The sequence below is a fragment of the Canis aureus genome, chromosome 8, assembly GCF_053574225.1.
Source record: "Canis aureus isolate CA01 chromosome 8, VMU_Caureus_v.1.0, whole genome shotgun sequence".
NCBI classification, from domain to species: domain Eukaryota; kingdom Metazoa; phylum Chordata; class Mammalia; order Carnivora; family Canidae; genus Canis; species Canis aureus.
In genome coordinates, this window is record NC_135618.1 from 14,585,458 (window position 1) to 14,608,792 (window position 23,335).

The 23,335-nt window shown below is 44.7% G+C and overlaps 1 protein-coding gene across 4 annotated transcripts in view; it reads right to left on the reverse strand.

Annotated features, from left to right (window-relative positions):
• Positions 1-8,133: 8,133 nt before the first annotated feature.
• MCOLN2 (mucolipin TRP cation channel 2) overlaps positions 8,134-23,335 on the reverse strand; it is a 50,970-nt gene continuing 35,768 nt past the window's right edge. For 2 of the 4 annotated variants that reach the window (XM_077905248.1, XM_077905251.1), the window contains exons 9-14: positions 22,494-22,643; positions 20,853-20,954; positions 20,624-20,746; positions 13,149-13,355; positions 11,673-11,794; positions 8,134-9,095 (exon numbers count right to left, since the gene is read on the reverse strand). In XM_077905248.1, coding sequence (XP_077761374.1) covers positions 9,059-9,095; positions 11,673-11,794; positions 13,149-13,355; positions 20,624-20,746; positions 20,853-20,954; positions 22,494-22,643 — 741 coding nt within the window. In that variant the 3' untranslated portion in view covers positions 8,134-9,058. The remainder of the gene's footprint in view (positions 9,096-11,672; positions 11,795-13,148; positions 13,356-20,623; positions 20,747-20,852; positions 20,955-22,493; positions 22,644-23,335) is intronic. The other 2 variants (XM_077905250.1, XM_077905249.1) reach the window with 1 other exon arrangement.

Consider the following 23,335-nt stretch of genomic DNA (forward strand, 5'->3'; position numbering starts at 1 on the left):
TCGCCATTCAATTCTATTTAGCAAGCACTACTTATCAGGCAGGCAGCAGAGGAGGATGGGAGAGGGGTTGGGGTCAGAAGCTTCAGATTTGAAGCCAGCCTCTGCCACCAACTCCATGCTCAGTTTTCTCTTTAGTAAAATGAAAATTCGGATACGTGAGGTCTAAGTTTGTGGGGACGAGTGGCAATACTACATGTACATGGTAGGCATTCAACCAAAATAGCTGTTTAAATATATGCTATTTCTGTGCGCTTGCTACTTGCTACTTGCCAGGAACCCTGTAATGCACACGAAACATGGAGACTCAGAAGATATAGTCCCTGCCATCAGGGGCTCACCCTCTTGGAATTTGTTGTGCTTCCTCATTTAGCAAGGACACTAACCAGGTGCCCCTTTTGTTTACATTCTTAATTCTCTGAAGTTTTTTCATTTTTATGTAGTAAATCTATCCGATTTTTCTTTTACGGTTTACTGATCGCCTAACACCCAGAAAGCGCTTCCCTACTTCTTGTGTCAGATCAATATTCATCTATATTTGTTTCTAGTTCTTTTACTGACTGTCTGCACTTTTAAATCTTTAATCCACTTGGAATCTACATGGTGGTACTACTTGGCTACAAGGTGGTAAGGTGCTGAAGAGTCATCTTTTGAATACACATTCCTGATAATACTGGTTGGCGATCCTGGTAGTTCATTTGGTTTGTACCCATTTCTGTCTCCATGACTTACCCGCTGAGCCGCCTGCCATGAATGTGAATTGCCACTCTTTGAAAGTCCAATGGGGAAAGATGTATATCAATGGGTTTAATCCCATTTAGATGCTTCATTTTTAAGGCAGCACAATACATGTCAATTCTTTTATCTCAATCATATAAATGCGGAAGCTTAAACAGAATGTTCTATAGAAGGGTTAAAGGTCAGAGCCTCGCTAAGCCTAGAGAAAAGTGTGAGAGAAGTAAAGTTATGTCATCACAGTATTAGCCAGAGCCACTCACACCAATGCTTCCCTCACCTGCCGGTCAACTCTTCCCCTTATGATCATCTTTTCCAGATGGACTATGGAACCATTTATGCCAGGGGAAAAAAATTCTAGTGGAAGAATCATCACTGATTTACTCATCCCTTCCTCAGTCTGTTACTTTGGTTCCTTAAAAGCTGTTCCAGGAACATGACCTACTCAGGAAAGGATATGGGAAACGATCTCCATGTTAGTTTGGCTGGCAGCTCAAATGCACCTTCCCCAAAGATCCGACTTGGCTGGGTGGCCTCACCATCCAAGGATGATGGTGGACATGGCAGTTCCCCCACAGAGTGTCTTGCTGGCCGGCCAGGGTCACAGCATGGGTGTGGATCACCGCAAGGCCATGGTCTGGTCCTCTGGGCATGTAGCCTGTACCAGCTGCCACTGCACCCCTAGGAGCCACATCGGCTCCCTGCTCCAAGGTCAGCCTGCGGAGCTTCAATAGCTCTCCCTCCACTGATGCCCAGCTGGGCTCCTCTGGCCTCCTGCTTTGGGGGATAAGGAAACTCCTAATGGGGTTTCCTACCACCCTGCTGCCTCACATATTCTACAAGTTATTATTATTATTATATTAAAAGATTATTTATTCATGAGAGACACAGAGAGAGGCAGAGACACAGGCAGAGGGAGAAGCAGGCTCCATGCAGGGAGCCCAACACGGGACTCGATCCCAGGACCCCAGGACCACACCCTGGGCCAAAGGCAGATGCTCGACCACTAAGCCACCGAGGCGCCCCATATTCCACTTGTTAAGGAAGTGTTAGGAGTTTACGACCCGCCATACTCACGGAGTTGGTTTACTAGAGTCAGGGAGAGCTTGCACGGAGCTATCACTGGGGCTGGTCTCAGAACAAACCGCCGCCCTTCCCTGCAGGGCTCTGGAAGGAAATAGGCAGGTCAGCTCCACGTGTCCTCGGGCCTTTGTACAACTCCATGCTCTCTTCATTGGTGAGGTGGGGCCCATGCCACCCTCTCTGCCCACCCCCTCCACCGCCACTGGTCTCAAGAATACTCATCCTCTAACCTGACCTCATTCACTACCACCCCCCAAATCAAGGCAGTGGGGGTGGGTACAACACAGTCCTCTCTCCCGGTCCCTCAGCCAGGTCACCTCCCCATCCCCTGATCCTCGACCTCTGCACACACTGCCCCCATCCAAGGGAGGCATAGAGGCAATGCCCCTGCTAGCACATACCTGGGATACCCTCCTTTCTCAGGGGGCCCTGCTTGGTTCTGAACCCTTGTGGTCCCACACCCAAACCTTGATGGTGGCCGTGGATGGAATCATCATAAACGTCTCTGCGCAATCTGTAAGCTTCAGGTTCTAGATGGAAGCCTGGCTTTGTTGGCGGTTACACCCACGTGTATTGCCACTTTTATAGGCACAAACTGTGGCTGGCCTTAAGGTCATAGGACTCCAGAGTGCATGTGTGTGTGAATGTGAGTGTGTGTGTGTAGGGAAGGTGGGGCCAGATGAAGCAGAAACAGAAAGTCTTGGCTAAGCTGCTTCTAATATGTGGGCAGGAGAAATGCCCGTGTGATAGAAATATGCCTTCAAGCCATTCATCCTAATAAATGTATTTCTCCAGGGACACCTGGGGGGCTCAGCAGTTGAGCGTCTGCTTTCGGCCCAGGGTCCTGGGATCAAGTCCCGCATTGGGCTCCCCACGGGGATCCTGCTTCTCCCTTCGCCTGTGTCTCTGCCTCTCTCTCTGTGTCTCTCATGAATGAATGAGTAAAATCTTTTTTAAAAATGTACCTCTCCATAACAGGAGTTAGGAAAACAGACCCTCCTCTCTAAGTGCATAGTCCAAATGCACGAACTCCTGAGAAAATGACAGGGTAGTTAGCAGAAAAGTCTTTGAGAAAGAAAAAATGTGCACACAGATAAATAAAACATATCCATGAAATCTGGTATATTCCTTAGAGACAGATTTCAGGCAAAATTCTCCCTGTGTTTGTTATTGTGTTTAATTACAGGGAAATGGCACCACTGTTTTGTTGTTTTAATCCGGATGAGTGCGGCAGCGTTGCAACTGGTTCCCCGCTTGTCTCACCGTCCTCCTCGCTTCTGCCTTTTCTGGTCATGCCGCTCCCTGGGCACTTACAGCCCCTGTGGCCTTCCTGTCACTTCTCTGGTCTTGGCTTCTATTACTTTTCTCAATATATAACCTATATTCTAGCCATCCCAAAACAGTTTTTGTAACTGGCTGGGTTCTCTCTCCTATCCATGCCTTGGGCCTACCACCTGCAAGACTCACAAAGTTGTTGTTTTTTTTTTTTTTTTTTTTTTTAAGATTTTATTTATTTATTCATGAGAGACACAGAGAGAGAGGCAGAGACACAGGCAGAGGGAGAAGCAGGCTCCACCCAGGGAGCCTGAAGTGGGACTTGATCCCGGGACTCCAGGATCACACACTGGGCCAAAGGCAGGCGCTAAACCACTGAGCCACCCAGGGATCCCCACGGAGTTGGTTTTACCCAGAAAGCCCCACTCCTACCCCACACCATGGCCATCTGGTCAAGCACAATGTATTATTCAAGTCTCAGTTCCAACATTGTCTGGTTGTCCTTAAGAGGCCTTACCTTATACTTTAGGCAGACAGGAGCTATGGCCATTCCGTTCTCATATAGCACTTGGGGTGACCTTATCCTTGCTTTGTACACTGTTGTCTTTCCCACTAGACTCCAAAGTTCTTGGGGCCAGAGATCATGGCATTCGTTCTTGCATCCTTAGTACCTAGCACAGGATTGGAAATCCGACAAATACGCATTGAATTAATGGTCTTCAATAGCATCCCCTCCATTTGCCATCTACACATCATGCTTTTACCCTGTGTTTCCCCCAAATTAATGGTGCTTATCACTTCCCCTGCCTAACTTGTCATCTAGGAAACTTCCACACTTATTAGCCAAGTCTACCTCTCAAACTCCCAGCTGGAGAAAATTAAATATTGATAACAGCTCCCTGATTTCCCCCCAAAGGCAACCAAGAGCTAAGACCCAACTCATTGTCTCGCTATCATAGATAACACATGCAGGATGGCATGAACACGCGGTGCTAGGTCCAAATGGTGCTATTAATAGTCTCTCTTCCAGTAGACCCAGCATGGCAGGCTCACAAGTGAGGATGTAAATTCACTTTGTCAAAGCAAACATTCCTCTTGGGGGACATCTGCTCAACCTCGAGGAGAGAGTAATGACCACAGCCCACAGGCAGCGGGGGATGAGTAATTTACTGCTGCTAGGCAATTAGTGTTGCTAGAAAAAAAAAATTGCTTTCATTTAAAATTCTCTTTAAACCATATGTATCATGGCTCATGGGATAATTTATGTATCATTAGAAACTAAGAAACATACATCACCCTAATAAATTGTCTCTCCCATTCACCAGAGCCAATAGCTCCCTGGGGTCTTTAAGAAGTCAGAGTTTTGCTGTCCTTGTTATACAAGATGGTGTGGAAATGTTGTATGTGACTCATTTAGCTTCTCATTCACTCCCTGGTTCTCTGGCAGAGACAGATAGCAAGAGAGACATTTGCCACCATTTTCACCCACTGGTTTGGAGCAGCATTTGCTGTAAGTGAGCCCATGGTAGGACAGCCATGAGTTGTACTGCTTTCCCTAACAACTTGAATGTCTATTTTGAGATTTGGTTCATCTTGATGTCTTCCCAGTGCTGATATGTTATTTTCTCCAACACACAGCATGTTTGACAATTCTATAGCTTCTCATTCAAAGACAGGCCCTTCATTCTAACAGCAAATGGCTGCAAAGAGCTTGGAGAGAGCATCTGATTGTCTTGTGGAGCAGGTCCCACTGGACTTTGCTGAGCCAGCTCAGAGGTCACACGATAACTGGGCGAACATGCTTGAATTTAGAGGACGAACCGCCCTAAGTTACCTGTCAAGGGAAAAACATAGAATGGAAAGTAAGAAAATGAGCATGGAGGGGAAGAAGGTGCACAGCCCAGTAGCCAACCTGCCAGTGAACTCCGGTTCACTCTTTCTGTTAAATTTCGATTGTTTTAAAGACAAAGTACAATGCTAGGTTCCTTAGCCTTTTCTTAAAAGGCGACACTTTAATCACTGAAATCATCACTGAATAACAGTCCTATCATGAGAATTTGCTGCATGACTTGTGGGGCCCCCCCATTCAAAAAATATTAAGAATTGCAAGAGTGTGAGGGCAAAGCATTAAATCCAGGGGTCCTTTGTGAATGCATAGGTCACACAGCCATAAAACTGCATGGCATCGATATCAAGCTTCTCTGGTAGAAAGAATGGGAAAGCAGAGGTGTTCCACACTGGCTCCAACTCAGGGCATCACATTCCTCTCCTGTGCCTATAGCACCTAAAGTGCCTAATATCTGAACCCCATGCTCAGGGGTTCATCTGGGAGGTCCTCAGCCCCTCTGTCCCACCACAGCTGCTTCCTGTATGTCTTACGAGGAATGTGAACTTCTGGATTCGGTAGACAAACTCAGTGTTATGGTTGAGATGTTCAAGCTTGAAGTGAGGGGTAGCAAAATAAAATCTGCTTGAGTTCTGTGAAAATAAAGGTGGAAATGATGAATAGTACAGTGCGATCTGGTCATCCAAAGTTACTAAAATCCACGGTGGTCACAGGGGAATTCTTCAGATACCTGGAATCATTATCTTCAAACACCACAGATGTTTGCAGTGGCGGGAGCAGCCAAGGCCAAGAGCACAGCAGCAGTTCACTGAACATACTGCCCCAGTGTCTCCAGGGCTCCTGCCCATGGCTGATAGTGCTGGGCCCCTTCTACAGGGAGGCCCTCAGGCACTAGAGGGTGACCGGCTACTTGTCCCTAGAGCAAAAGGCTGGGCTGCTGTGCTTCTCCTAAACCTGAGATGCTGAGCCAGGCAGCCCTCCCACCGTTGTTAGGATAGGATTGGGAGCAGTGACTGGAATCTCCTGAAGAGCTCCTCCGGAGTACCTTCTCTCACCCTCTTGCCTTTGCTGCCTTATGTCCACAAGGGTCTAGAAGCAAGCTAACCTCTACTTTGTTGGCACCTTCTGAAAAATGTGGTTAGGATAGTGGCTTCCTAGCAGAGGATGGAAGGGTTCACTCAGAGTGAAGGACTGGGGTTTGTGACGGCTCGTGCACCTCAGCGACCTTAACCCTCCCATCAGGAGGACCACTCTGCCCCTAATGGAAGGGCGTCCGTTCCACTTCTGCACTGTCAGTGTGACTTTCTGACAGCTGACTTGATTGTTGCCTCCAGCACAGGACTGGATGTGGGATATTTACACACTGGAAGTCCTAACCAGAACAAAGTTCACCAAAAGTGTGGGGTGAGCCCAATACAAAATAAAGATCTTCCTGGTCAGCCCAGGCAAACAGATCTGCACATTTATAGACCGTGCTAGAAAAGCACCTTAAAGATCTGACATTTACCATACACTTGGGAGTCATACCCTGTGCTGGGCACTTCACGTTTGACTTGTTTAATCCTCACGGTCCCCACTGTACAGTTGAAGACACTGGGGCCATGCATCATCTTTCCGAGGAGACTCAGTAGGAGGAGGACAATAGCCCATGCAGAAGGGCTGCAGATGAAACATCGTAACATCTTCACTCTTCCCTGGTCCTGGGGAACCTACTTAGAAATGTGGTGAAAAAGTCAAAAGGGAAAAAAGACTTAGGTTTCAATTTGATGCCAGGTTTGCCTGGGTTCTCTGACTCACATGTGACTCCCACAGTTCACTGAGGTTATCACCATCATTTAGAAGCACAGAGTAATGGGCCCAGGGCCACAGAGGTACAGGGTGAGCTTGAACTTTAACTCGAGTCTGTCCAGATGGTGTCCACACCCATGCTCTTTCCTCCTACCCCAGGTCAACAAGCTCAAGGGTGTTGCGTCTGGCTGTGAGTGTGTCCCTGCAAGCGGACGAGGAACATCCTCAAGAGTTGGAGATCCCAGGATGACACTGGCAGAACCAGAAAGAACACGTCTCCCACTTTTCAAGGAGAGCCTCCCAACTCTCCAAGTGGAGCTCTAGGTGGGAGAGAGAGCCCTGGGTAGGAGTTCAAGGTGAACTCTCCAAGTGGAGGCCTAGGTGGGAGACAAAATGGTTCGTCCCAGATGTGTCTATTAGCAGAGCTATGAGAGCAACATTGTTCAATAAAACCCAAACAGATAATACAGTTGGTATGACGACAATTGTTTAAAATTATCAAAATGAGAGAAAACAATGCTTCCATGGATAGAGGGTAACCTTGAAAAAGACTTTTCTTCCTGAAAGGGTTTTGTTCAGCTGGAGGGAAAAGAAATAAAAGGAAACATGAAAGCCAATAAAAGAAAAACCTGAGCATGGAAGACCATCATTAATCTTCTATTCAAATGGCAGTCACAGCTGCAGATTACAGAAAGGCTTTAATAGAAGTTCTATTCAGAGACAAACCAAATACTGGGGCAAGGGATCTAATTGCATACCTGATTCTGGAGCCTTGGGAATGATCCTAGAACAACCAGTTAAATGGTCCTTAGTTTAAAAGTTGAATATAACTCTTGACATTTTTTTTTTGTAAGAAGTTAACTAAAATGGGGTGCATGGGTGGCTCAGTCAGTTAAGTATCTGCCTTTGGCTTGGGTGGTGGTCTCGGGGTCCTAGGATGGAGCCCTGTGTCGGTCACCCTGCTGAACAGGGAGTCCACCCCTCCCCCACTTCTGGCTCATGCTCTCTCTCTCTCTCAAAATCTTAAAAAAAAGAGAAGTTAATTAAAATTATCATTTTAGCAAAGTATTCTGTGTAGACATGAGTCACTCACTTATTAATGCTAATGGTATTAAGTGAGTGATTTTCCTGGCCTAGATTTGGTATCGCCAAATGAAGAAAGTAGGGGGGACAAGGAAAGGGGTATGAGAAAGGAAATCTGACAGGGGGTTGGCAGGAGGGGGCAGGGAAAAAAGAGGGAGAGGCTTGGGATGAGGGTCCTGCTTAATTCAAATTCTCTTCTCTAATAAATTTAAAATAGTTGACCCCTGAAAGATAGCTCAAGTATGAAATAAATCCATGCATGAAGTGATCTTAAGACATTATCATAAATATTTATTGAATACCTTCTACATATTAGCCCTCCTTCACTGCCTTTAAGAAAGTGAGATACCCCTTTTGGAGACCAGATAGTCAAAAGAGATGTGATCTGAATTTCGCGCTAAGTTAATATTAAGAAATATTATACTAAAAAAATAGCAGTAACTCCTTTTTTTGTGATAAAAAATAAATTTATTTAGGAAAAAAATACCATTTTTCCTTGCTTGACAAGGGTAAATCACCACCATAGTGGAGTTCAACTGTTAAAAGGAGTGACCACTGCTACAGTTCATTTCCACATGTCATGTGTGCACAATCAACAATTAGCACAGATGACAACATGTCCAAATGATTCTGCTTCCAATTTATCTCACTGAACATGCCAACAGCTGCTTCCTGTCATGCTGAAACAAACAAACACACACACAGGCCCAGAAATGTCCACTACAAGAGGTCTTTTTGTTGGTTTAAGTGTATTCTTTAAAAGGCTTAATAGTTCTCCAGCTTGGAATTTTTAATTTATTATTGCAACCAAGTTCATTTCTGTGCATACCATGAATTTACAAATGTCTTCTAGTCCAAGAACCACTTTTAAAACAAATCCTTATTGGATGATAAACACACAACTTTCAACGCATGACTTTAGGTGCCATTGTTTTTGCACACTCTGAAATGTGACATTTTTTTCCATCCCAGCATTGTGATGTCATAAATTAAAGTCCAATGCAGAATTTCATTGTCACTGCTCTATTGCACCAATGCTCAGTAGTTGACTCTGGTCTATTCTTCATCATCCAAGTTTATAAGAGGAACTTTGGAACTTCAGTTGTGTTCAACCAGGTGACAGTCCTCTTTCCCTCTCCACAAATAAATAAGTTGGGAGTTTTGGAACTGCTGGTCCAAGTTGTTTGGGGTCCCTCTGCATTGTCACTGGGTAAAGAGGCCTGACGCCCGATTATCTTTAGCAGAAGGATTTTAGTTGACAAGTGTCAAGTGGTCATCACTTCCTTTCCTGTGTCAGAAAGGGGGAGGATGAAAGAGAAAACAATGATTTCAAAATCTTTGAAATGGAATAGGAATACTCTATGTTCTAGGCATGTACAGGTTCTAGACGTGCTGAGTGCCACATATAAGAAGAAGAAAAGTTAAGAAGGGCAATGCACATCATTTTTGATTTGAGTGGATGCTTTTGGCAATTCTGAGGAGCTGTCCTTGTCCTGGGACCCTAAATCCCCTACATTGGCAAAGCCTCACTCGATGGCTACAATGGATTGTCCCCTTCGCTGCAGTGGAGAAGGGGAAAGGTTAACTCTGCAGCTGTCCAGCCAAGTAGATCTTTCCAAAGAATCACACCATAGTAGAACTAGAAGAGGCTTCAGAGATTGTATGTTGCAGCCTGTGGCACTGAAAGGACCAGAAGGTTAAGGAGAGGTCACGGGACACATTCAGTAACTGGTAGGATCCAAAACAGAAACCCAGGTGTTCTGATGATCAGGCTAGAAGCTCTGTCAATAATTTGAAGGAGAATTAGTCTGTGCTGGTTCCTGGACTGCTTAATTAAAAAAGAATGACCACCATCTGTGTTCTGCAGGAGGTGGAGCTGTGAGAGTTAGTGCTGTCAGTCATGGGCACCAGCCAGGAGGCCCAGACACCAATATCTGTGATGCCCTTACTCCCTAGTTTCCCTCAGTGAGGGCTTTCTCCAATATTTACTCTCCGTTGATGGCCTTCCTCAATTTATACCATTCTTAGGTTCCTAGCCTTTAAACACAATCAGGCATAGTGAGTTCTTGATGGAGTCAAAGCCATCACTTATTCTCAGTACAATCCATTTCCTGCATCAGTCCCATGAGCTTCATTTAGCCTTAGCAGGGTCCATCCAAATCTGCCTGGGATCCAGGCCTTGATCTGATGACTCAACTAAAACTGTTCTAGCTGACTTCACCCATGATCATCTCTGGTAACAGACACTTCTGTTTTTATTTTTGATATCCTCTTTGTTGAAAACTTTCAACATTCTTCAGTTGACTTCCTTGGTAGACTCCCTCCTTGCATTTAATTCTTTCATTCAAAATGATAAGCAGACCCTCCTCTGAACTAGCATCTTTTCAATGGCCCCTAGCACACCATAGAGTGACTGTCTGCTGACACTGCTACTTGTTCTCATCTCCCAGACTCAATCTGATCAAGAACTTTTCTCTTCTATCCCCTAAACCTTCTACTAGTTCCATATGGCTACACAAGAAAACATTTAACAAACCTCCTGTGGCTTTTTGTGGTGCACACTGAGGTCCAAAAACCAAACACCAAAGACTGGTGACTTCCCAGAATTCACCATTACATTCTCTGATGAATGTTTTTTCTTTACAGTTAAATACACATTAGAAAAAGCAGCTTTGCGAGAATTCCTTATATAAGGTGTCTCTTAGGAAGCAGCTGCCTATTAGGAGAATTAGTTTCCCTTTATCCCAGCTTCTATGGCAACAGTTTAATGCTCTGAGAGGAAGAAATGTGATTTTTAAAAACCTCACTTTTCTCAGAAGACCTCATTTTATATTTACCAGACATTCTTTGGAAATGCTCAATCATATCATTTCAAAATCCCAAGATGCGGTATGAATTGATTAACAGAAAATACATCCTGTGGTTTTTAAGCAGCAATTAGGCTCCTCCATCTTCCTTCAGGAATTTGGTTTAGAGAATTCTCAAAAAACATGGGTAGGGGATATTTTTAGCCAACAACCCCACCTCCAATTTCACGTGAAAACAAATATGGGTACAATTAAGAAAGCTATCCTCATGTGACCCCCATTCTAGTCCCCAGAACACTATGCAGATGCTTTGCCCCTGAGGTATAGACCGTTTGCATAAGTGTCCTGAACATGAGCAAAGTGCCATTGGTCAATGCAGGCTACTGATGTGTGTTCCCAACCAGGGCTACACACAGCCTCCTCTTGAGCAAGTTTCCTGCTTTGCTCAAGAAAGGTTATTTCCGGGCAGCCCCAGTGGCACAGTGGTTTAGCGCTGCCTGCAGCCCAGGGTGTGATCCTGGAGACCCGGAATCGAGTCCCACATCGGGCTCCCTGCATGGAGCCTGCTTCTTCCTCTGCCTGTGTCTCTGCCTCTCTCTCTCTCTCTCTCTCTCTCTGTGTGTGTGTGTGTGTGTATCTACGAATAAATAAATAAAATCTTAAAAAAAAAAAAAGGTTATTTCCCCAAATATTGCAGAAAGGGAAAAGGCCTTTGACGTTCCCAGAGCACCACCTCTAAGAATAACGAGAGTTTGGACCTCTTTCTTGGCCACCTCAGAATTCACCTTCTTGACTTTCGGGATATCACTCATGCCTTCTCATCAGAGTCTCATAACATTCCCAAGAGATTTCAACCATGTCACATAGCTTTCTACCCTGTTTTATAAGAAACAATTCATTTCTGAAGCCAGTTTCAGTGGGAGGAAAAATGAAAGACGAAGTATTTCCCACAATAAGCTGATTTCTGAGTGTAGAGTAAACCTTGGAAGAACTCTTTGTCCAGGCCACTGAGAAGCTCACCTCAGGAGCATGGAGACCTGGTTAAACACAATACCTACCTCCTTAGGCAGCAGACACAGGACAAGAAGCCTGAGGACTCTTTCTGATACTTCTCTTTGCTACTACATTCCTTCAGGAATTCCTGAAGATCCGTTTCAGGAAACCCATTCTGTTGGTATTTCTGTAAAAAGTACACAATGTTGTTACCTTACTTAGAGAGCATGAGAAATTGTTCCCTCTGTCAACACATCAAACCCACCTTTGCTAAAATAAAACTCTCCCACGTTGCTAGCTCAGATCCAAGAACTGATATTAGCAGCGATGCATCAATCTGTCAGTCCCAGAAAGCCAAGCCAGGGCCACCATGGGAACAGAAACAATCTAAAAATCCCAGAAAGCAAGCCATGGCTGGGCAGGGGAGGCGTGCAATAATAAAGGGAATGAAGGAAAGAGTCATAAGCCAAATTTTTTATTGCTAGTTTTAAGAGCAGATAAGACTTCCCCTTTCCCTACTGCCAATGTAGACTCTACAGGGAAGCAATCCCCAGTTCCTCTACTTTTATAGAAGCTGGTCACCTAGTGCATCAGAAAGCAGCAGGTTCTTCCCGACAGATACAAACACCCTGAGATCTGCTCACTCAGGCTCACTGAGGTCATCCAGGCTTGGCCCACTCACAGTGCCACTGCCACATCAAAGACAGGAACCCACAGGGTAAGAGAGTGTAGCTCCTGTCTCCATGCCCACCCTGCTACAAGAGCCAATCACCCATTCCCACATGAGCGCTCATCTCCCCATTGACAAACAAAGTCCCCAGGAGCATTTCCAATGGATGGTCTTCTTCTGAATTAACCTGAAAAGGGCTTAAGAAGAGGGCAAAACCCCAAGACACCCTTGGTTGTTCAGACACTGGTCTCAAAACAGGATTTTCCAAGCAGAACCATCTGGTGTGGAGCTGACACCACATAGGCAGCACAGAACTTCCTTCGAGCTACAAATCAGTTCAATAGATCCAGTCTGAAAGGATATGGAATTCACAGCTCAGGGAGGAAGGAAGTGAAGCAACCCCCAAAGCCTTACCTTTCATAATTTCAAGGAAACCTATACCACACAAATGGCTAGGTCATCCCGTGTATAGGTGTGCTCATTTCTGGACAGGCTGTCAAGGTGGCAGTCACCCCTTCTCAATGAAGCTTATTCAAAGCTTAAGCTCCAGGACAGGCAGGCACACCTGTCACTGCTGAGGCTGACAGCCCAACTACCTGACTTACCAGGCTCAGCCCATACTGACCCATGTCCTTTCTCTTTTCCAACACACTTCCAAACCAGTCCACAGTCCACCCTGGTCGGGGTGACAGGGACAATGCCCTAAATGCATATTTAAAATTAACCACCAACACCTAAAAAAGTTTCTTTCCTAAAAAAACCCTCAAAATCAAAATAAAATTGTACTATTTTAAGTAAAAAGCATACTCTTCTCCCGTGTTCCAAACCACACAGAATTTGCTGTTGTTTTTTGGCAGGAAATATTACTTACCTTAATGGTGTCATAAGAGTCTGTAATAAGTGCAATGAACAGACTGAGGATCATATATATAAAAAGACTGATGAAGGAGTATAAGTACAGGCGACTGAACAGCCACACCAGGACGCTCTTCTGCTGGATTTCAGCAAAGGTCGCAAACATGTCGTCGCCATTGACCAGAGAGAACAGACATTCAGCAACTGTGTTCAGATCTTCAAACTGTGGGGAGGAGGGGGAACCAAAATTAGCTTTTAAGAGGTATTATCCAAAAAGAAGCAGAGAAGTATCTAGTTAGCTTATTTAGTTGTGGTTGTTGTTGTTACTATTAAGTAACACTCGTTTTATTTATTTTTTTGAATATTTTATTTATTTGAGAGAAAGAGAGCACAGCAGTGGGTGGGCAGAGGGAGAAACAGATTCTCTGCTGAGCAGAGAACCCGACACGGGGCTTGATCCCAGAACCCTGAGATCATGACCCGAGCAAAGGGAGATACCTCACCAATTGAGCCACCCAGGTGCCTGTAATGTTCATTTTAAAACATCCGGAATATACCATAATAAGAAAACATTATTCAAAACTCTCCTTGGGGTGCCTGGGTGGCTCAGGTGGTTTAGGGTCTGACTGTTGATTTTGGCTCACACTTAGAAAGCCTTTATACAACAGACCATCTCTCGGATGTCAAATTTAACTATTTCTCTCAGCGAGACATCCCTTTAATACTTGTTATTATAAAAGACAATGTAATAAACATTTCTTAGCACAATGTTTTTTCCTGTTATTGGGTCTAATCAGCCAAACTGCTTTCTGAAAGAACAGTCGGAGCTGTATTCTACAACCAGCAGAGAGAGAAGAGGCTGAGACGTAGCACAGGCTCAAGAAAGTTTTGCTACGTGGAGGGTTTCACCTTAGTCCTTCCAACCATGGGCCTGGGTAATTTTAACACATTAAAAACTAAAGATTACAAAGGGTGGGAAAGTGTCAAATGATGAAGGATCACAGCTCGTGCCTTCGAGGGGCTTCCATGCTAACGGTGGACAGGCCATAATCAAGATACCACATAACACACACCACATAACGCCCTGTGGTAGAGCTAGGGTAAGGAGAGCAACCCTCAGAACTAGGGCCTGAAGGCTGAGTAGTTCGCTAGTGAGAGGAGAAAGGGGAGGATCCGCTCAGCGAACTCAGGAGAAATGCAGAGTCCAGCCTGGGAAGTGGCCGGACAGGTGTGTCTATGCCTGCTGCAAAGGCCTCCTGTGCGCTTCTACACACTTCACACTAATACAGGCCCTGACTTGAAACCAGTAAAACCTTCACTCAGAAAAGTGACATAATGTGATCTGTGTTTGTTAAAGGCAATCCCAGCGCTCAGAAGATCTAGAATGAGAAAAGCCTAGGGGCAGGGAGACCTCGAGAGGTGTGTGCAGGAGCCTGGTTGGCAAGGAATCCAGGAGAGACTGGGGAGAGGGGGAAGCAGAGATGAAGATAAGCCTGGAAGGGACAGACACCTGGGGGACTCAGTTTTCAACGAGCCAAGTCTGAGGTGCCAGGGAGAAATGCCGCTAGTAGGAGGTTAGTGGGAGGCTCCAGGGGCTGAGCGTGCGCAGCGTGGAATCACTGGAATCCCACAGGCAGCCATCCTGCCTTAAGTGGTTGACCAGTGGCTGCCATGGCAACTCACAAACAGCAGGTGCTTAATAAATGGACATCTCGAGGGCCAGAGGGTTCAACATTAGTGGAATGTAAAATAATGACCTAATAGGCAAAAGACAATGCAGTTTTCTTCTTCTTTTTTTTTTACATTTTATTTATTTATTTGACACAGAGAGATGGGGGCGGGGTGCGGGTAGCACAAGCAGCAGGAGCATCAGGCAGAGGCAGAAGGAGAAGCGGACTCAATTGAGCAGGGAGTGGGACTCCGGCTAGATTCTAGGACCCCTGGGATGATGACCTGAGCTGAAGGCAGAGGCTCCGACAATGCAGTTTTCAAACACAGAGGGGGCAAGTTAGTGTAGAGTTTTGAACCAAATTCTGTCCTTACTTAGCACGAGGGGCACATGTCCACTGAGTCCGTGTGGCTCTGGGGGTAGCCCTGGCCCTGACAAACGCCTACAAGAACTCCTCCACTCACAGGTCGTAAGGTACAACCTCCCACCCCCTAATCCGGGAACCAGCCTTTCCCTTGAAATCCCCAATTTCTGTCACTGACTTCAGTCTCCTATCAAAGAAGCATTTACTCCAAAATAATCAAGTACTTAAAACTACACATCGAATTGATTAGCCTTCCCCGCTCTTCCCTCTTTGAAGGGCTGTTTGCTCCTCTGATGTTTTCCTGATCCACTCTGATGTCAACTTTACACCTGGATTGCTATGGAAACCTCCAAGCAAGTCTTCCTTATTCCAGCCTCTTTGTCCTGCAGTCCAAACCTTATTAAATCTAAACTTCATAGAACACATGGCCTTCAGGTTATTTCTCTTGCTTACGGATATACACAAAGGTAGGATGCAAAGTAAAAATCCAAACCAAGAAAGTTGGGGTAAGTTTCTGCTTCACGTGGCCTCTTTTCCTGCTCCTCAGAGTCGATGTTGCATTCTGTGCCTGTCTGCACCCACACACCAGGCCCCCATCTTTCTCTTTCCCTTAGGATGTGTTCTCTTCGCCTGATGGGATGTCCTTCTCCCCCCGCCTATGCCCTCCGCATCCCTGTGTCCCATTAAGCCAATGTGGAAAGGCGATTTCAAGGTCTACTTCAAGACAGACTGTCCTGGCAGTTCTAGCCCCTTCCCTGTTCTCTGCATCACTCGGAACCACAGTCAGCCACTAGCTTGTCTTCTAGTTGGTTTTATACGCTTCTCCAAACCCCAGCAAAGTAATATACACCATGTCCTAACTCCCTGTTCCATGACTGAATGCACAGGGTAAAGCCTGTAACAGTATACTGATGTAGCCCAAACAAAGGTCATGCCCATGCCTTTACCGCATCAGCAACAGCTCTGAAAACCTCTAAAGTTGCTCTCCGCAGAGATCTGGAGGGAACGTCCACTTGAGCAAATCACTTAACAATATGCAGATTATTTAACAGTAAGACAGGCAGTTCCCAGAGCAAATATTTTCCATCCCAACTAGCCTTTGGACAATGAAATCAAGGCTGGTTTCTATGGACAAATTACGACTCTGCCGGCACCATTAATAATTCTTTTGGAAGCCGGTCAATTCCTTTCTCTAGTTTCAAGAACCTGTAACAGTCTGTGCCTCACTAAAACTGCAAATAGCCAGTTGGTGGGTACATATCAAATCTCTTCCTTATTCTCTTCTGCAGTTACTCAGAATCATCCTAGATATCATATCTGCCTCATTGGTAATGTTGTTCACAACCGTCACGCCTCCCTCTCCTCTATGCACATGAGATTTATTTTAACCCACCAAAAATATGAAAGAGACCCAATAAACTAAGTGGTACACACCTTGCCATTCTGTACCTCAAGAAGTGGCCCTGAGCCACACAGTCAGTTTCGGTGGCCAAAATCCACAGTGGAAGTGAACTTTAATAATACCCAAGGTAAGGAGAATAAGATCCTCAGGTGCTTCTGGTCTTGAAGGACTACATTTATAGGGAATTGCATTGGTTCCTATGAGGTTGTAAGCCCCTAAAAAGCAGATACTACTGTCTCTCTGGGTTTTATTCATTAAAAAATTTGCTGAGCCTCTACCATATTCTACTCATCATGTTGGGCATGGGGAATGCAAAGAGCAACGAGCCGTAGTCACTGCCCTCGAAGACCTCAGTCTAGAAGAACCTGACAATATTTGGCGTACAGTAGACATTTAGTAAGCATTAAATGGTTTTTTCCATAAAGAGTGTCCCTAGGTTCTATGGAACCACAGTGAGAACGTGAGCATTTGTTCTGCAAAATGATCACTTTGTGATTGAGCCACAGAGAACTTTCATTTGAATGAAAACACAACCGACAGTGGCGTATTATGGAGAATGACATAAAAACTTGCTTCAAGAGCTGGTCCTGAGAACCTCATGCAACATTCAAGGGAAACATTTTAAGTGGCTAACAGTTGTTTTGAATAAGAGAGGAGCTTGGCTTTTAAAAAAAGAAGCCTTGAAAGCTCAACGATGTCCTGTGGGCCCTGCTGAGCTTCCACGCAGGGTGTCAGCAGAGTCCAACCATTTTTCCATGGCTTGGCCTTCTCATTTGTAAAATGAGGACAAGGTGAAGACTGATTTATCCTTCACAGTGAAAAAGTCCTCTGGAAATGTAAGGGCCACATCAGAATAATGTTCTTCCAAACCTCATCTTGAATTATTAAACATCAACGGTCTCTAGTCCTCGCTGCCCAGACATTTTGAGAGGGCGCTGTGCCCAAGCCCATTAGCGCTGGAATCAATGTTGGCAGGACACTTGTACCCTTACTGCTTTTCAGTTGAGCTACTGAAATCCAATGTCTGACAGGAAACTAGGGAGCTAAAATATGGGAGTCCTGCTGCCAAGCGAACAGCAGCGTGAATCTAGTTTTCCTGATACCTCCTCTCAGAGTGGTTCTGCTTGTTTGTTTAAAGGAAGAGTTAGCTTCCCACACCCAAGGGCGCTGTATTTTAGAAATCCTAGAAAATGCTTGCTGTGGTGCCCAGCTTCTCAAGGCTTCAGGTAATTCGAAAGGTCTTCTGATTCAACAGATGCTGACAGAGAATCTAAACATTCTGACGGTTTGGATCAATTTGCAGGGGAAGGGGTGCAAGGGCCAGTAAACATTTTAAACTTCAGATTGAAAGAAGAAGAAGAAGAAGAAGAAGAAGAAGAAGAAGAAGAAGAAGAAGCAGCAGCAGCAGCAGCAGCAAAATAGAGAAGAAAAGCACAAAAGTCCAGAACCAGACTGAAGGTTTTCTCCCTCCACTGACAAATGCATTCACTGGATTGATTCAAGTATGCATTTCCCCAATATGAGAGTCCGGCTAGAGATGAAAGGTAGATGCCATAAACAGACCTGCCACGCAACCCTAGAGACAGCCCTTGTCCCTCTGCTCTTCTGGGGGAGAAATGGAAGGCTGGCATTAAGTGGGAGGTACAAATCAAGAGGTGCAATGTACACCATGGCAGCCACTAGCTACATGTGACTATTGAGTCCCTGATACATGGCAGCTAGTCCAGGGTGACATGTGCTATCAGGATAAAATACACATTAGATTTCAAAGTACTAAAAAAAAAAAAAAAATGTAGATTATTTCAATGTTTTATATTGAGTACATGCTAAAGAAATCTATTCATATTTCGGATATACTGGATTAAACAAATACATAATTAAAATCACCTCATCTGTTCCTTTTTTAAATGTGGCTACTAGAAAATTGGAAAGTACACATGTGGCTCTCATTTGTAGCTCTCATGTTTTTATTGGATAGCACTTGTCCAGAGCATCCCAATCTCACTGGGTTTCTTAAAAAAGGGCAGAACCAAACATACGAAAACACACTCGGACTCACAAAATAAATAACATCATTTTCTCCAAGGTTGACACGTTGAGAGAAATAAAACTGGTTAGTGGATCTCCTCTCACAGTTGATCTATTCATAGGTCAAACTAAATGCTCTTTTGTAATAATCTGTTTTAGGTAATACCAAGAAAATCCCTGCAGGCTATCGGTCAAAGCACATGTTTTGGGGCAGACAAATCTGGGTTTGAATCTTATCTCTGCTCTTTACTAGCTGGGTAGCCTCGGGGAAAATTAACATATTAAGAACCCTATTTTTGGTAAAAGAAATAGAATATTTCCCCTCAGGACTGCTGGGAGGGTTGACAGAGCAAGAGGTAAAGAACTTAGATTATTTAGTTCTATACTTAGAACTATATTAATTAGCATATAATGCTATATTAATTAGCATACAATGCTTAGATTATATAGTTCTATGCTTAGAACTATATTAATTAGCATATAATGCTCGAGAATGGTAGCTAGGTTAGTAAAATTCAAGCAACATTATCTGAGCACCTTCCAGAATAATGATGGAGTAGGAGAGAGGAAGTGCAAAGGAGACAGAAGCCTCATCCTGAGGCCTTGGAGCCGGGAATTGAGGTAGAAACTCTTAGTTAGGCTCAGTGTTCATTCCACACAGTGCAACACTGCCCTCCAGTGACAAAAATGTGGAGACGCATTCAGAGCAGGAGGCAACATCAGGAAGAAAAATGTAAATTTTCCTCAGCACTAAGACAGTAAATTCTCCAGATCAGAGATTATATCAAAGAACAATTTTACTCATGAGTCACCTTTAACGCAGTGGCATGGAATTGGAAGAGCAATAAGATTATCAAGATTTACTATTAACCCAGGGATTGTCACTTTGTTAATTATACAGTTTCTCAAACAGGAATTCTCTTTGGACACGTTCAGTATAACACTTGCAGAGGAGAAACGTGTGTGTGTGTGTGTGTGTGTAATTTTATTATGCAAACACAGGAAGCTGGAGCTTTGTGGACCGCTCGCTTCTTGTGAGCAGTTTGCAAACCAGATTTGATCATGTTTTGTTTAATGCAACTGTCAAGGTCAAAACCTAAGGCTGAGCTGTCCTACAAGCTCCAACATAATCCTTTGCATTTTTGCCTCTTTCCTCCTCGCAGAGAACCTAAGCCAAGATAAGAGTCCCCTGGGCTACCGAGATGAAATAAGAGCAGACAGTTAGTACCTAACACATGAGCATCATGTAATAGCTGTTACCATTGTTCACCGTGTTGTTTCCGTTGTTCCAACTGACAGAGGCCCGTGGATGAAAACCGATAAGATGCAATAATTCCTTTCACTTTTTTTTTTTTTGGTTTGAAGACAAGGCCTACCTAATTATTTCCTGAGGCATCATCTATCGATCAAATTTATCATGTTTAAACAAGAACATCTGGAAGTGACTTCGATGTCCCTGAGATGCTGCTGCTGACCAAAGCCCAGCGACAGTTGAGAATTCAGATACTGATCTTTCATAAGGTAGTAAGATGACCCTGCAATCAACCACCTGCAAAGCCAACAGGTGTTATCACTTTAATCACAGACCTAAGATGGTCATTCTGGGCTGTCTCTGTCACCTTCACTCCTCTCAGTTAATGGGGATGAAAACCCTAACCCTTTAAGTTAGAAGGATATTATAATAATTTGCTCCCACTTCATTTTCATTTGTATTATACTGATCTCATGTCCAAACATTTCTCATCTGATGATCGGCTGGGTGAGTATGCGACGCCCCCACCCACCCACCCCAGAAGCCAGTCCAAGACAACTAGGAAATGTAACTCTGGTTACCGTCCTACAGTTCTTGTTTCAATATTCTGAAGTCACTTCAATATCCTGAAAAGGGAAAGAAAACCGACGCAAAGATACATCTTACTGGCGTCGAGGGTACATACTAGAGCAAAGCGGAAAGCAGGGCAGTGCAGGGACCCACTTGTAAGGGTCCCGAGTGCCTAATTTGCAGAGGGAAGAATGAGGGCTACACACCTTGTCATGATATGGTCCTAAGACAATCCAGCCACAGAACGTGTAGCCCAGATAGATCATACCAGCACAGGCGCAGAAGCGCAGAACCTTGGGCAGTGAGGCTTGCATCGTTAAAATGAGCACCTGAAATAAAGACCAGCAGAATGGGGGTAATTAAAAAGTAGCCAAGTAGGACCCAAAGAAGAAATGAGTCTCCATCCCAGTGCCCAACCCAATGCCACATCCTTACATTATATGCTTGGAAGTACCCCAGGTATCTGATGACGCCAACCCAGACAAAGAGCGTAGACGTTCCGAGCAAAATGCTGCACAGATCGTAATTTGTGAGATTCTAAGGAATGGAAAAAATAGATGTGAGTAAAAACATTCCACTCCACTCCCCTTACTAGCCTCATTTTAAATTGACTGGAAAAGAATAGACGGCCTGCCTCTCTATAGGTGCCACTAAGAGCTGTAAACTGAAGAAGAAAAATAGCCCAATTCCAAATGTGTTTCTCATTTCCTCTTAGTATTTGAAGTGATTAAACTGAGTTTCTGTTCAAACAATATCCTAAAGTAGAAATTGCCTTTACTACTGACCTAGGCAATTAAAGAGTATAAAGTAATGGTGCTTGTTAAATATCAAATAATACCACTCAGTTAGTTTTGAAAGAAAGCTCCAACCTGATTTGTTAAGCCAGTTACCGCTCTCAAGGACTTCTGGGTCTCATTGAGGAGACAAACACACAAACACAGTTATAACGCAATATGCTAAGTACAACGAGAGCCACAACGCCCAGCTCGTCACCTAGGGCTTTCCATGGCATGACTCTAAAATGGAGGTGGGCCTGGACGACAGGCTGGGCAGGGGTACTGTAGGTCGATGGACAAAAGCTACACAGAGGCACAAGGCCAAGAGCGGGCAGGATGTCCTAGAGATGAGTACTGATGGGTTTGGGAGAGCTAGGACGGGGAGGGAAGCAGAACAAGATGATGAGGACTGCAGAGGCCATGCTGAAGGGAGATGGCTTCATCTCAGTGGGCCCATGAGGCAGAGGGTTTAGATACTTCAAGAAAATGAGTCTGACAGTGGTGTGGATGGACCTGAGGAATATAAGAGAGAACACAGGAAAGCCAATGAGGAGACTGTTGCAGCAGTGCAGCCCAGAGAGGAAGATAGGCTGAAGACAGGCTGATACTACTCTGAGTAGTGAGAGCAGAGAGGAGGGAGACACTGTGCGTGGTTAGGAGGTAAAGGTGGTGATGACGCCAACCCAGACAAAGAGCGTAGACGTTCCGAGCACAGATCATAATTTGTGAGATTCTAAGGAATGAAAAAAATAGACGTGAGTAAAACATTCCACTCCACTGACAGCATGGAGGGGAGGACGGCCGGTGAAGGAGTTGTCGTTGAGCAGTCATGAGATTAAATCAATGAACAACAAGAGAGCGTCAGATGCCTGGTGACCACTCAATACTCCCACCCTCACTCCCCTCTGAGAGCACCCATCAGTCCCCGAGGGTCACCACTGGCTCCTGACATGATTGGTTCATGGGTCAGCTGCTTTTTCTGCAACTAAAAAAAAAAAAAAAAAAAAAAAAAGAAGAAGCCCACCCAAACAGTCAATCTTCTCAAACTTCAGTTCCTGATCTAAAGATGCTGCTGAGTCTCCTGGGGGATGCTCATAGGAATATCATCTGCCACAGGACAATGGCTTTCTCACTTTCCTTTGATGGGGAATGAAGTCAGAGGAAGCTTCAGTTATACAGATGTGAGAAAAGAGAAAACATGAGACTCAAAGTAGCCTCTGTAAGGATTTTATACCTCAAAGTGCCTGGGGTCACCCAGAAGAACAGAAAGAACAGAGGATTCAAATGGGATGCCCCTCACCTTTGCTTTAATTTCCATTTTTAATATGGATCCAATTATGGTCATTAGGTCGCTGATAATCACCAGGACATACCATCCATTGATGAACTCCCACTGGTCGGTGTTACACACACGTCGCTTATACTTCTCCAGGAAGAAATTTAGAAATCTCTGTGGCAAACATTTTAAAAAGCATTTCTTACAAACCACTCACTGCCCTCTGGAAGGAGAAGACAAGCGCAAAACAGTGCTGTCGCCTGTAAAATGATACGACATTACCTTTCCCAACTTGATAGATCCACTTTGAGGGTGGGGACTAGAGCCCCTACTTCCTCTCATAATCGAGTGTAGCTATAAGTGAGGATTCCAGTACCTGCTAAATTAACGTGACCATCAAATGCTTATGCTCTAACACCAAGAGACTCTTGTCATAACAGGTAACACCTAGTACATTCCCAGTATTTTACCTATTATCAACTCTCAATCTGACAACCCTATGAACAGGCCAATCTTCAGAAAGGCTAACCATGAATTGGGTGCTCCCAACAATGAGAGCCAGTGGCCTCAATGGTGCCCCCTAACTTTGGCAGACCCAGGACTCTGACCTTGGGTTCAGAATATCAAGAGGCCTGGGGGAAAGGTAAGAGAAGTGGATATTTACAAAATAAGACAACAGGGGATCCCTGGGTGGCGCAGCGGTTTGGCGCCTGCCTTTGGCCCAGGGCGCCATCCTGGAGACCCGGGATCAAATCCCACGTCGGCCTCCCAGTGCATGGAGCCTGCTTCTCCCTCTGCCTATGTCTCTGCCTCTCTCTCTCTGTCTGTGACTATCATAAATAAATTTAAAAAAAATTTAACAAAAT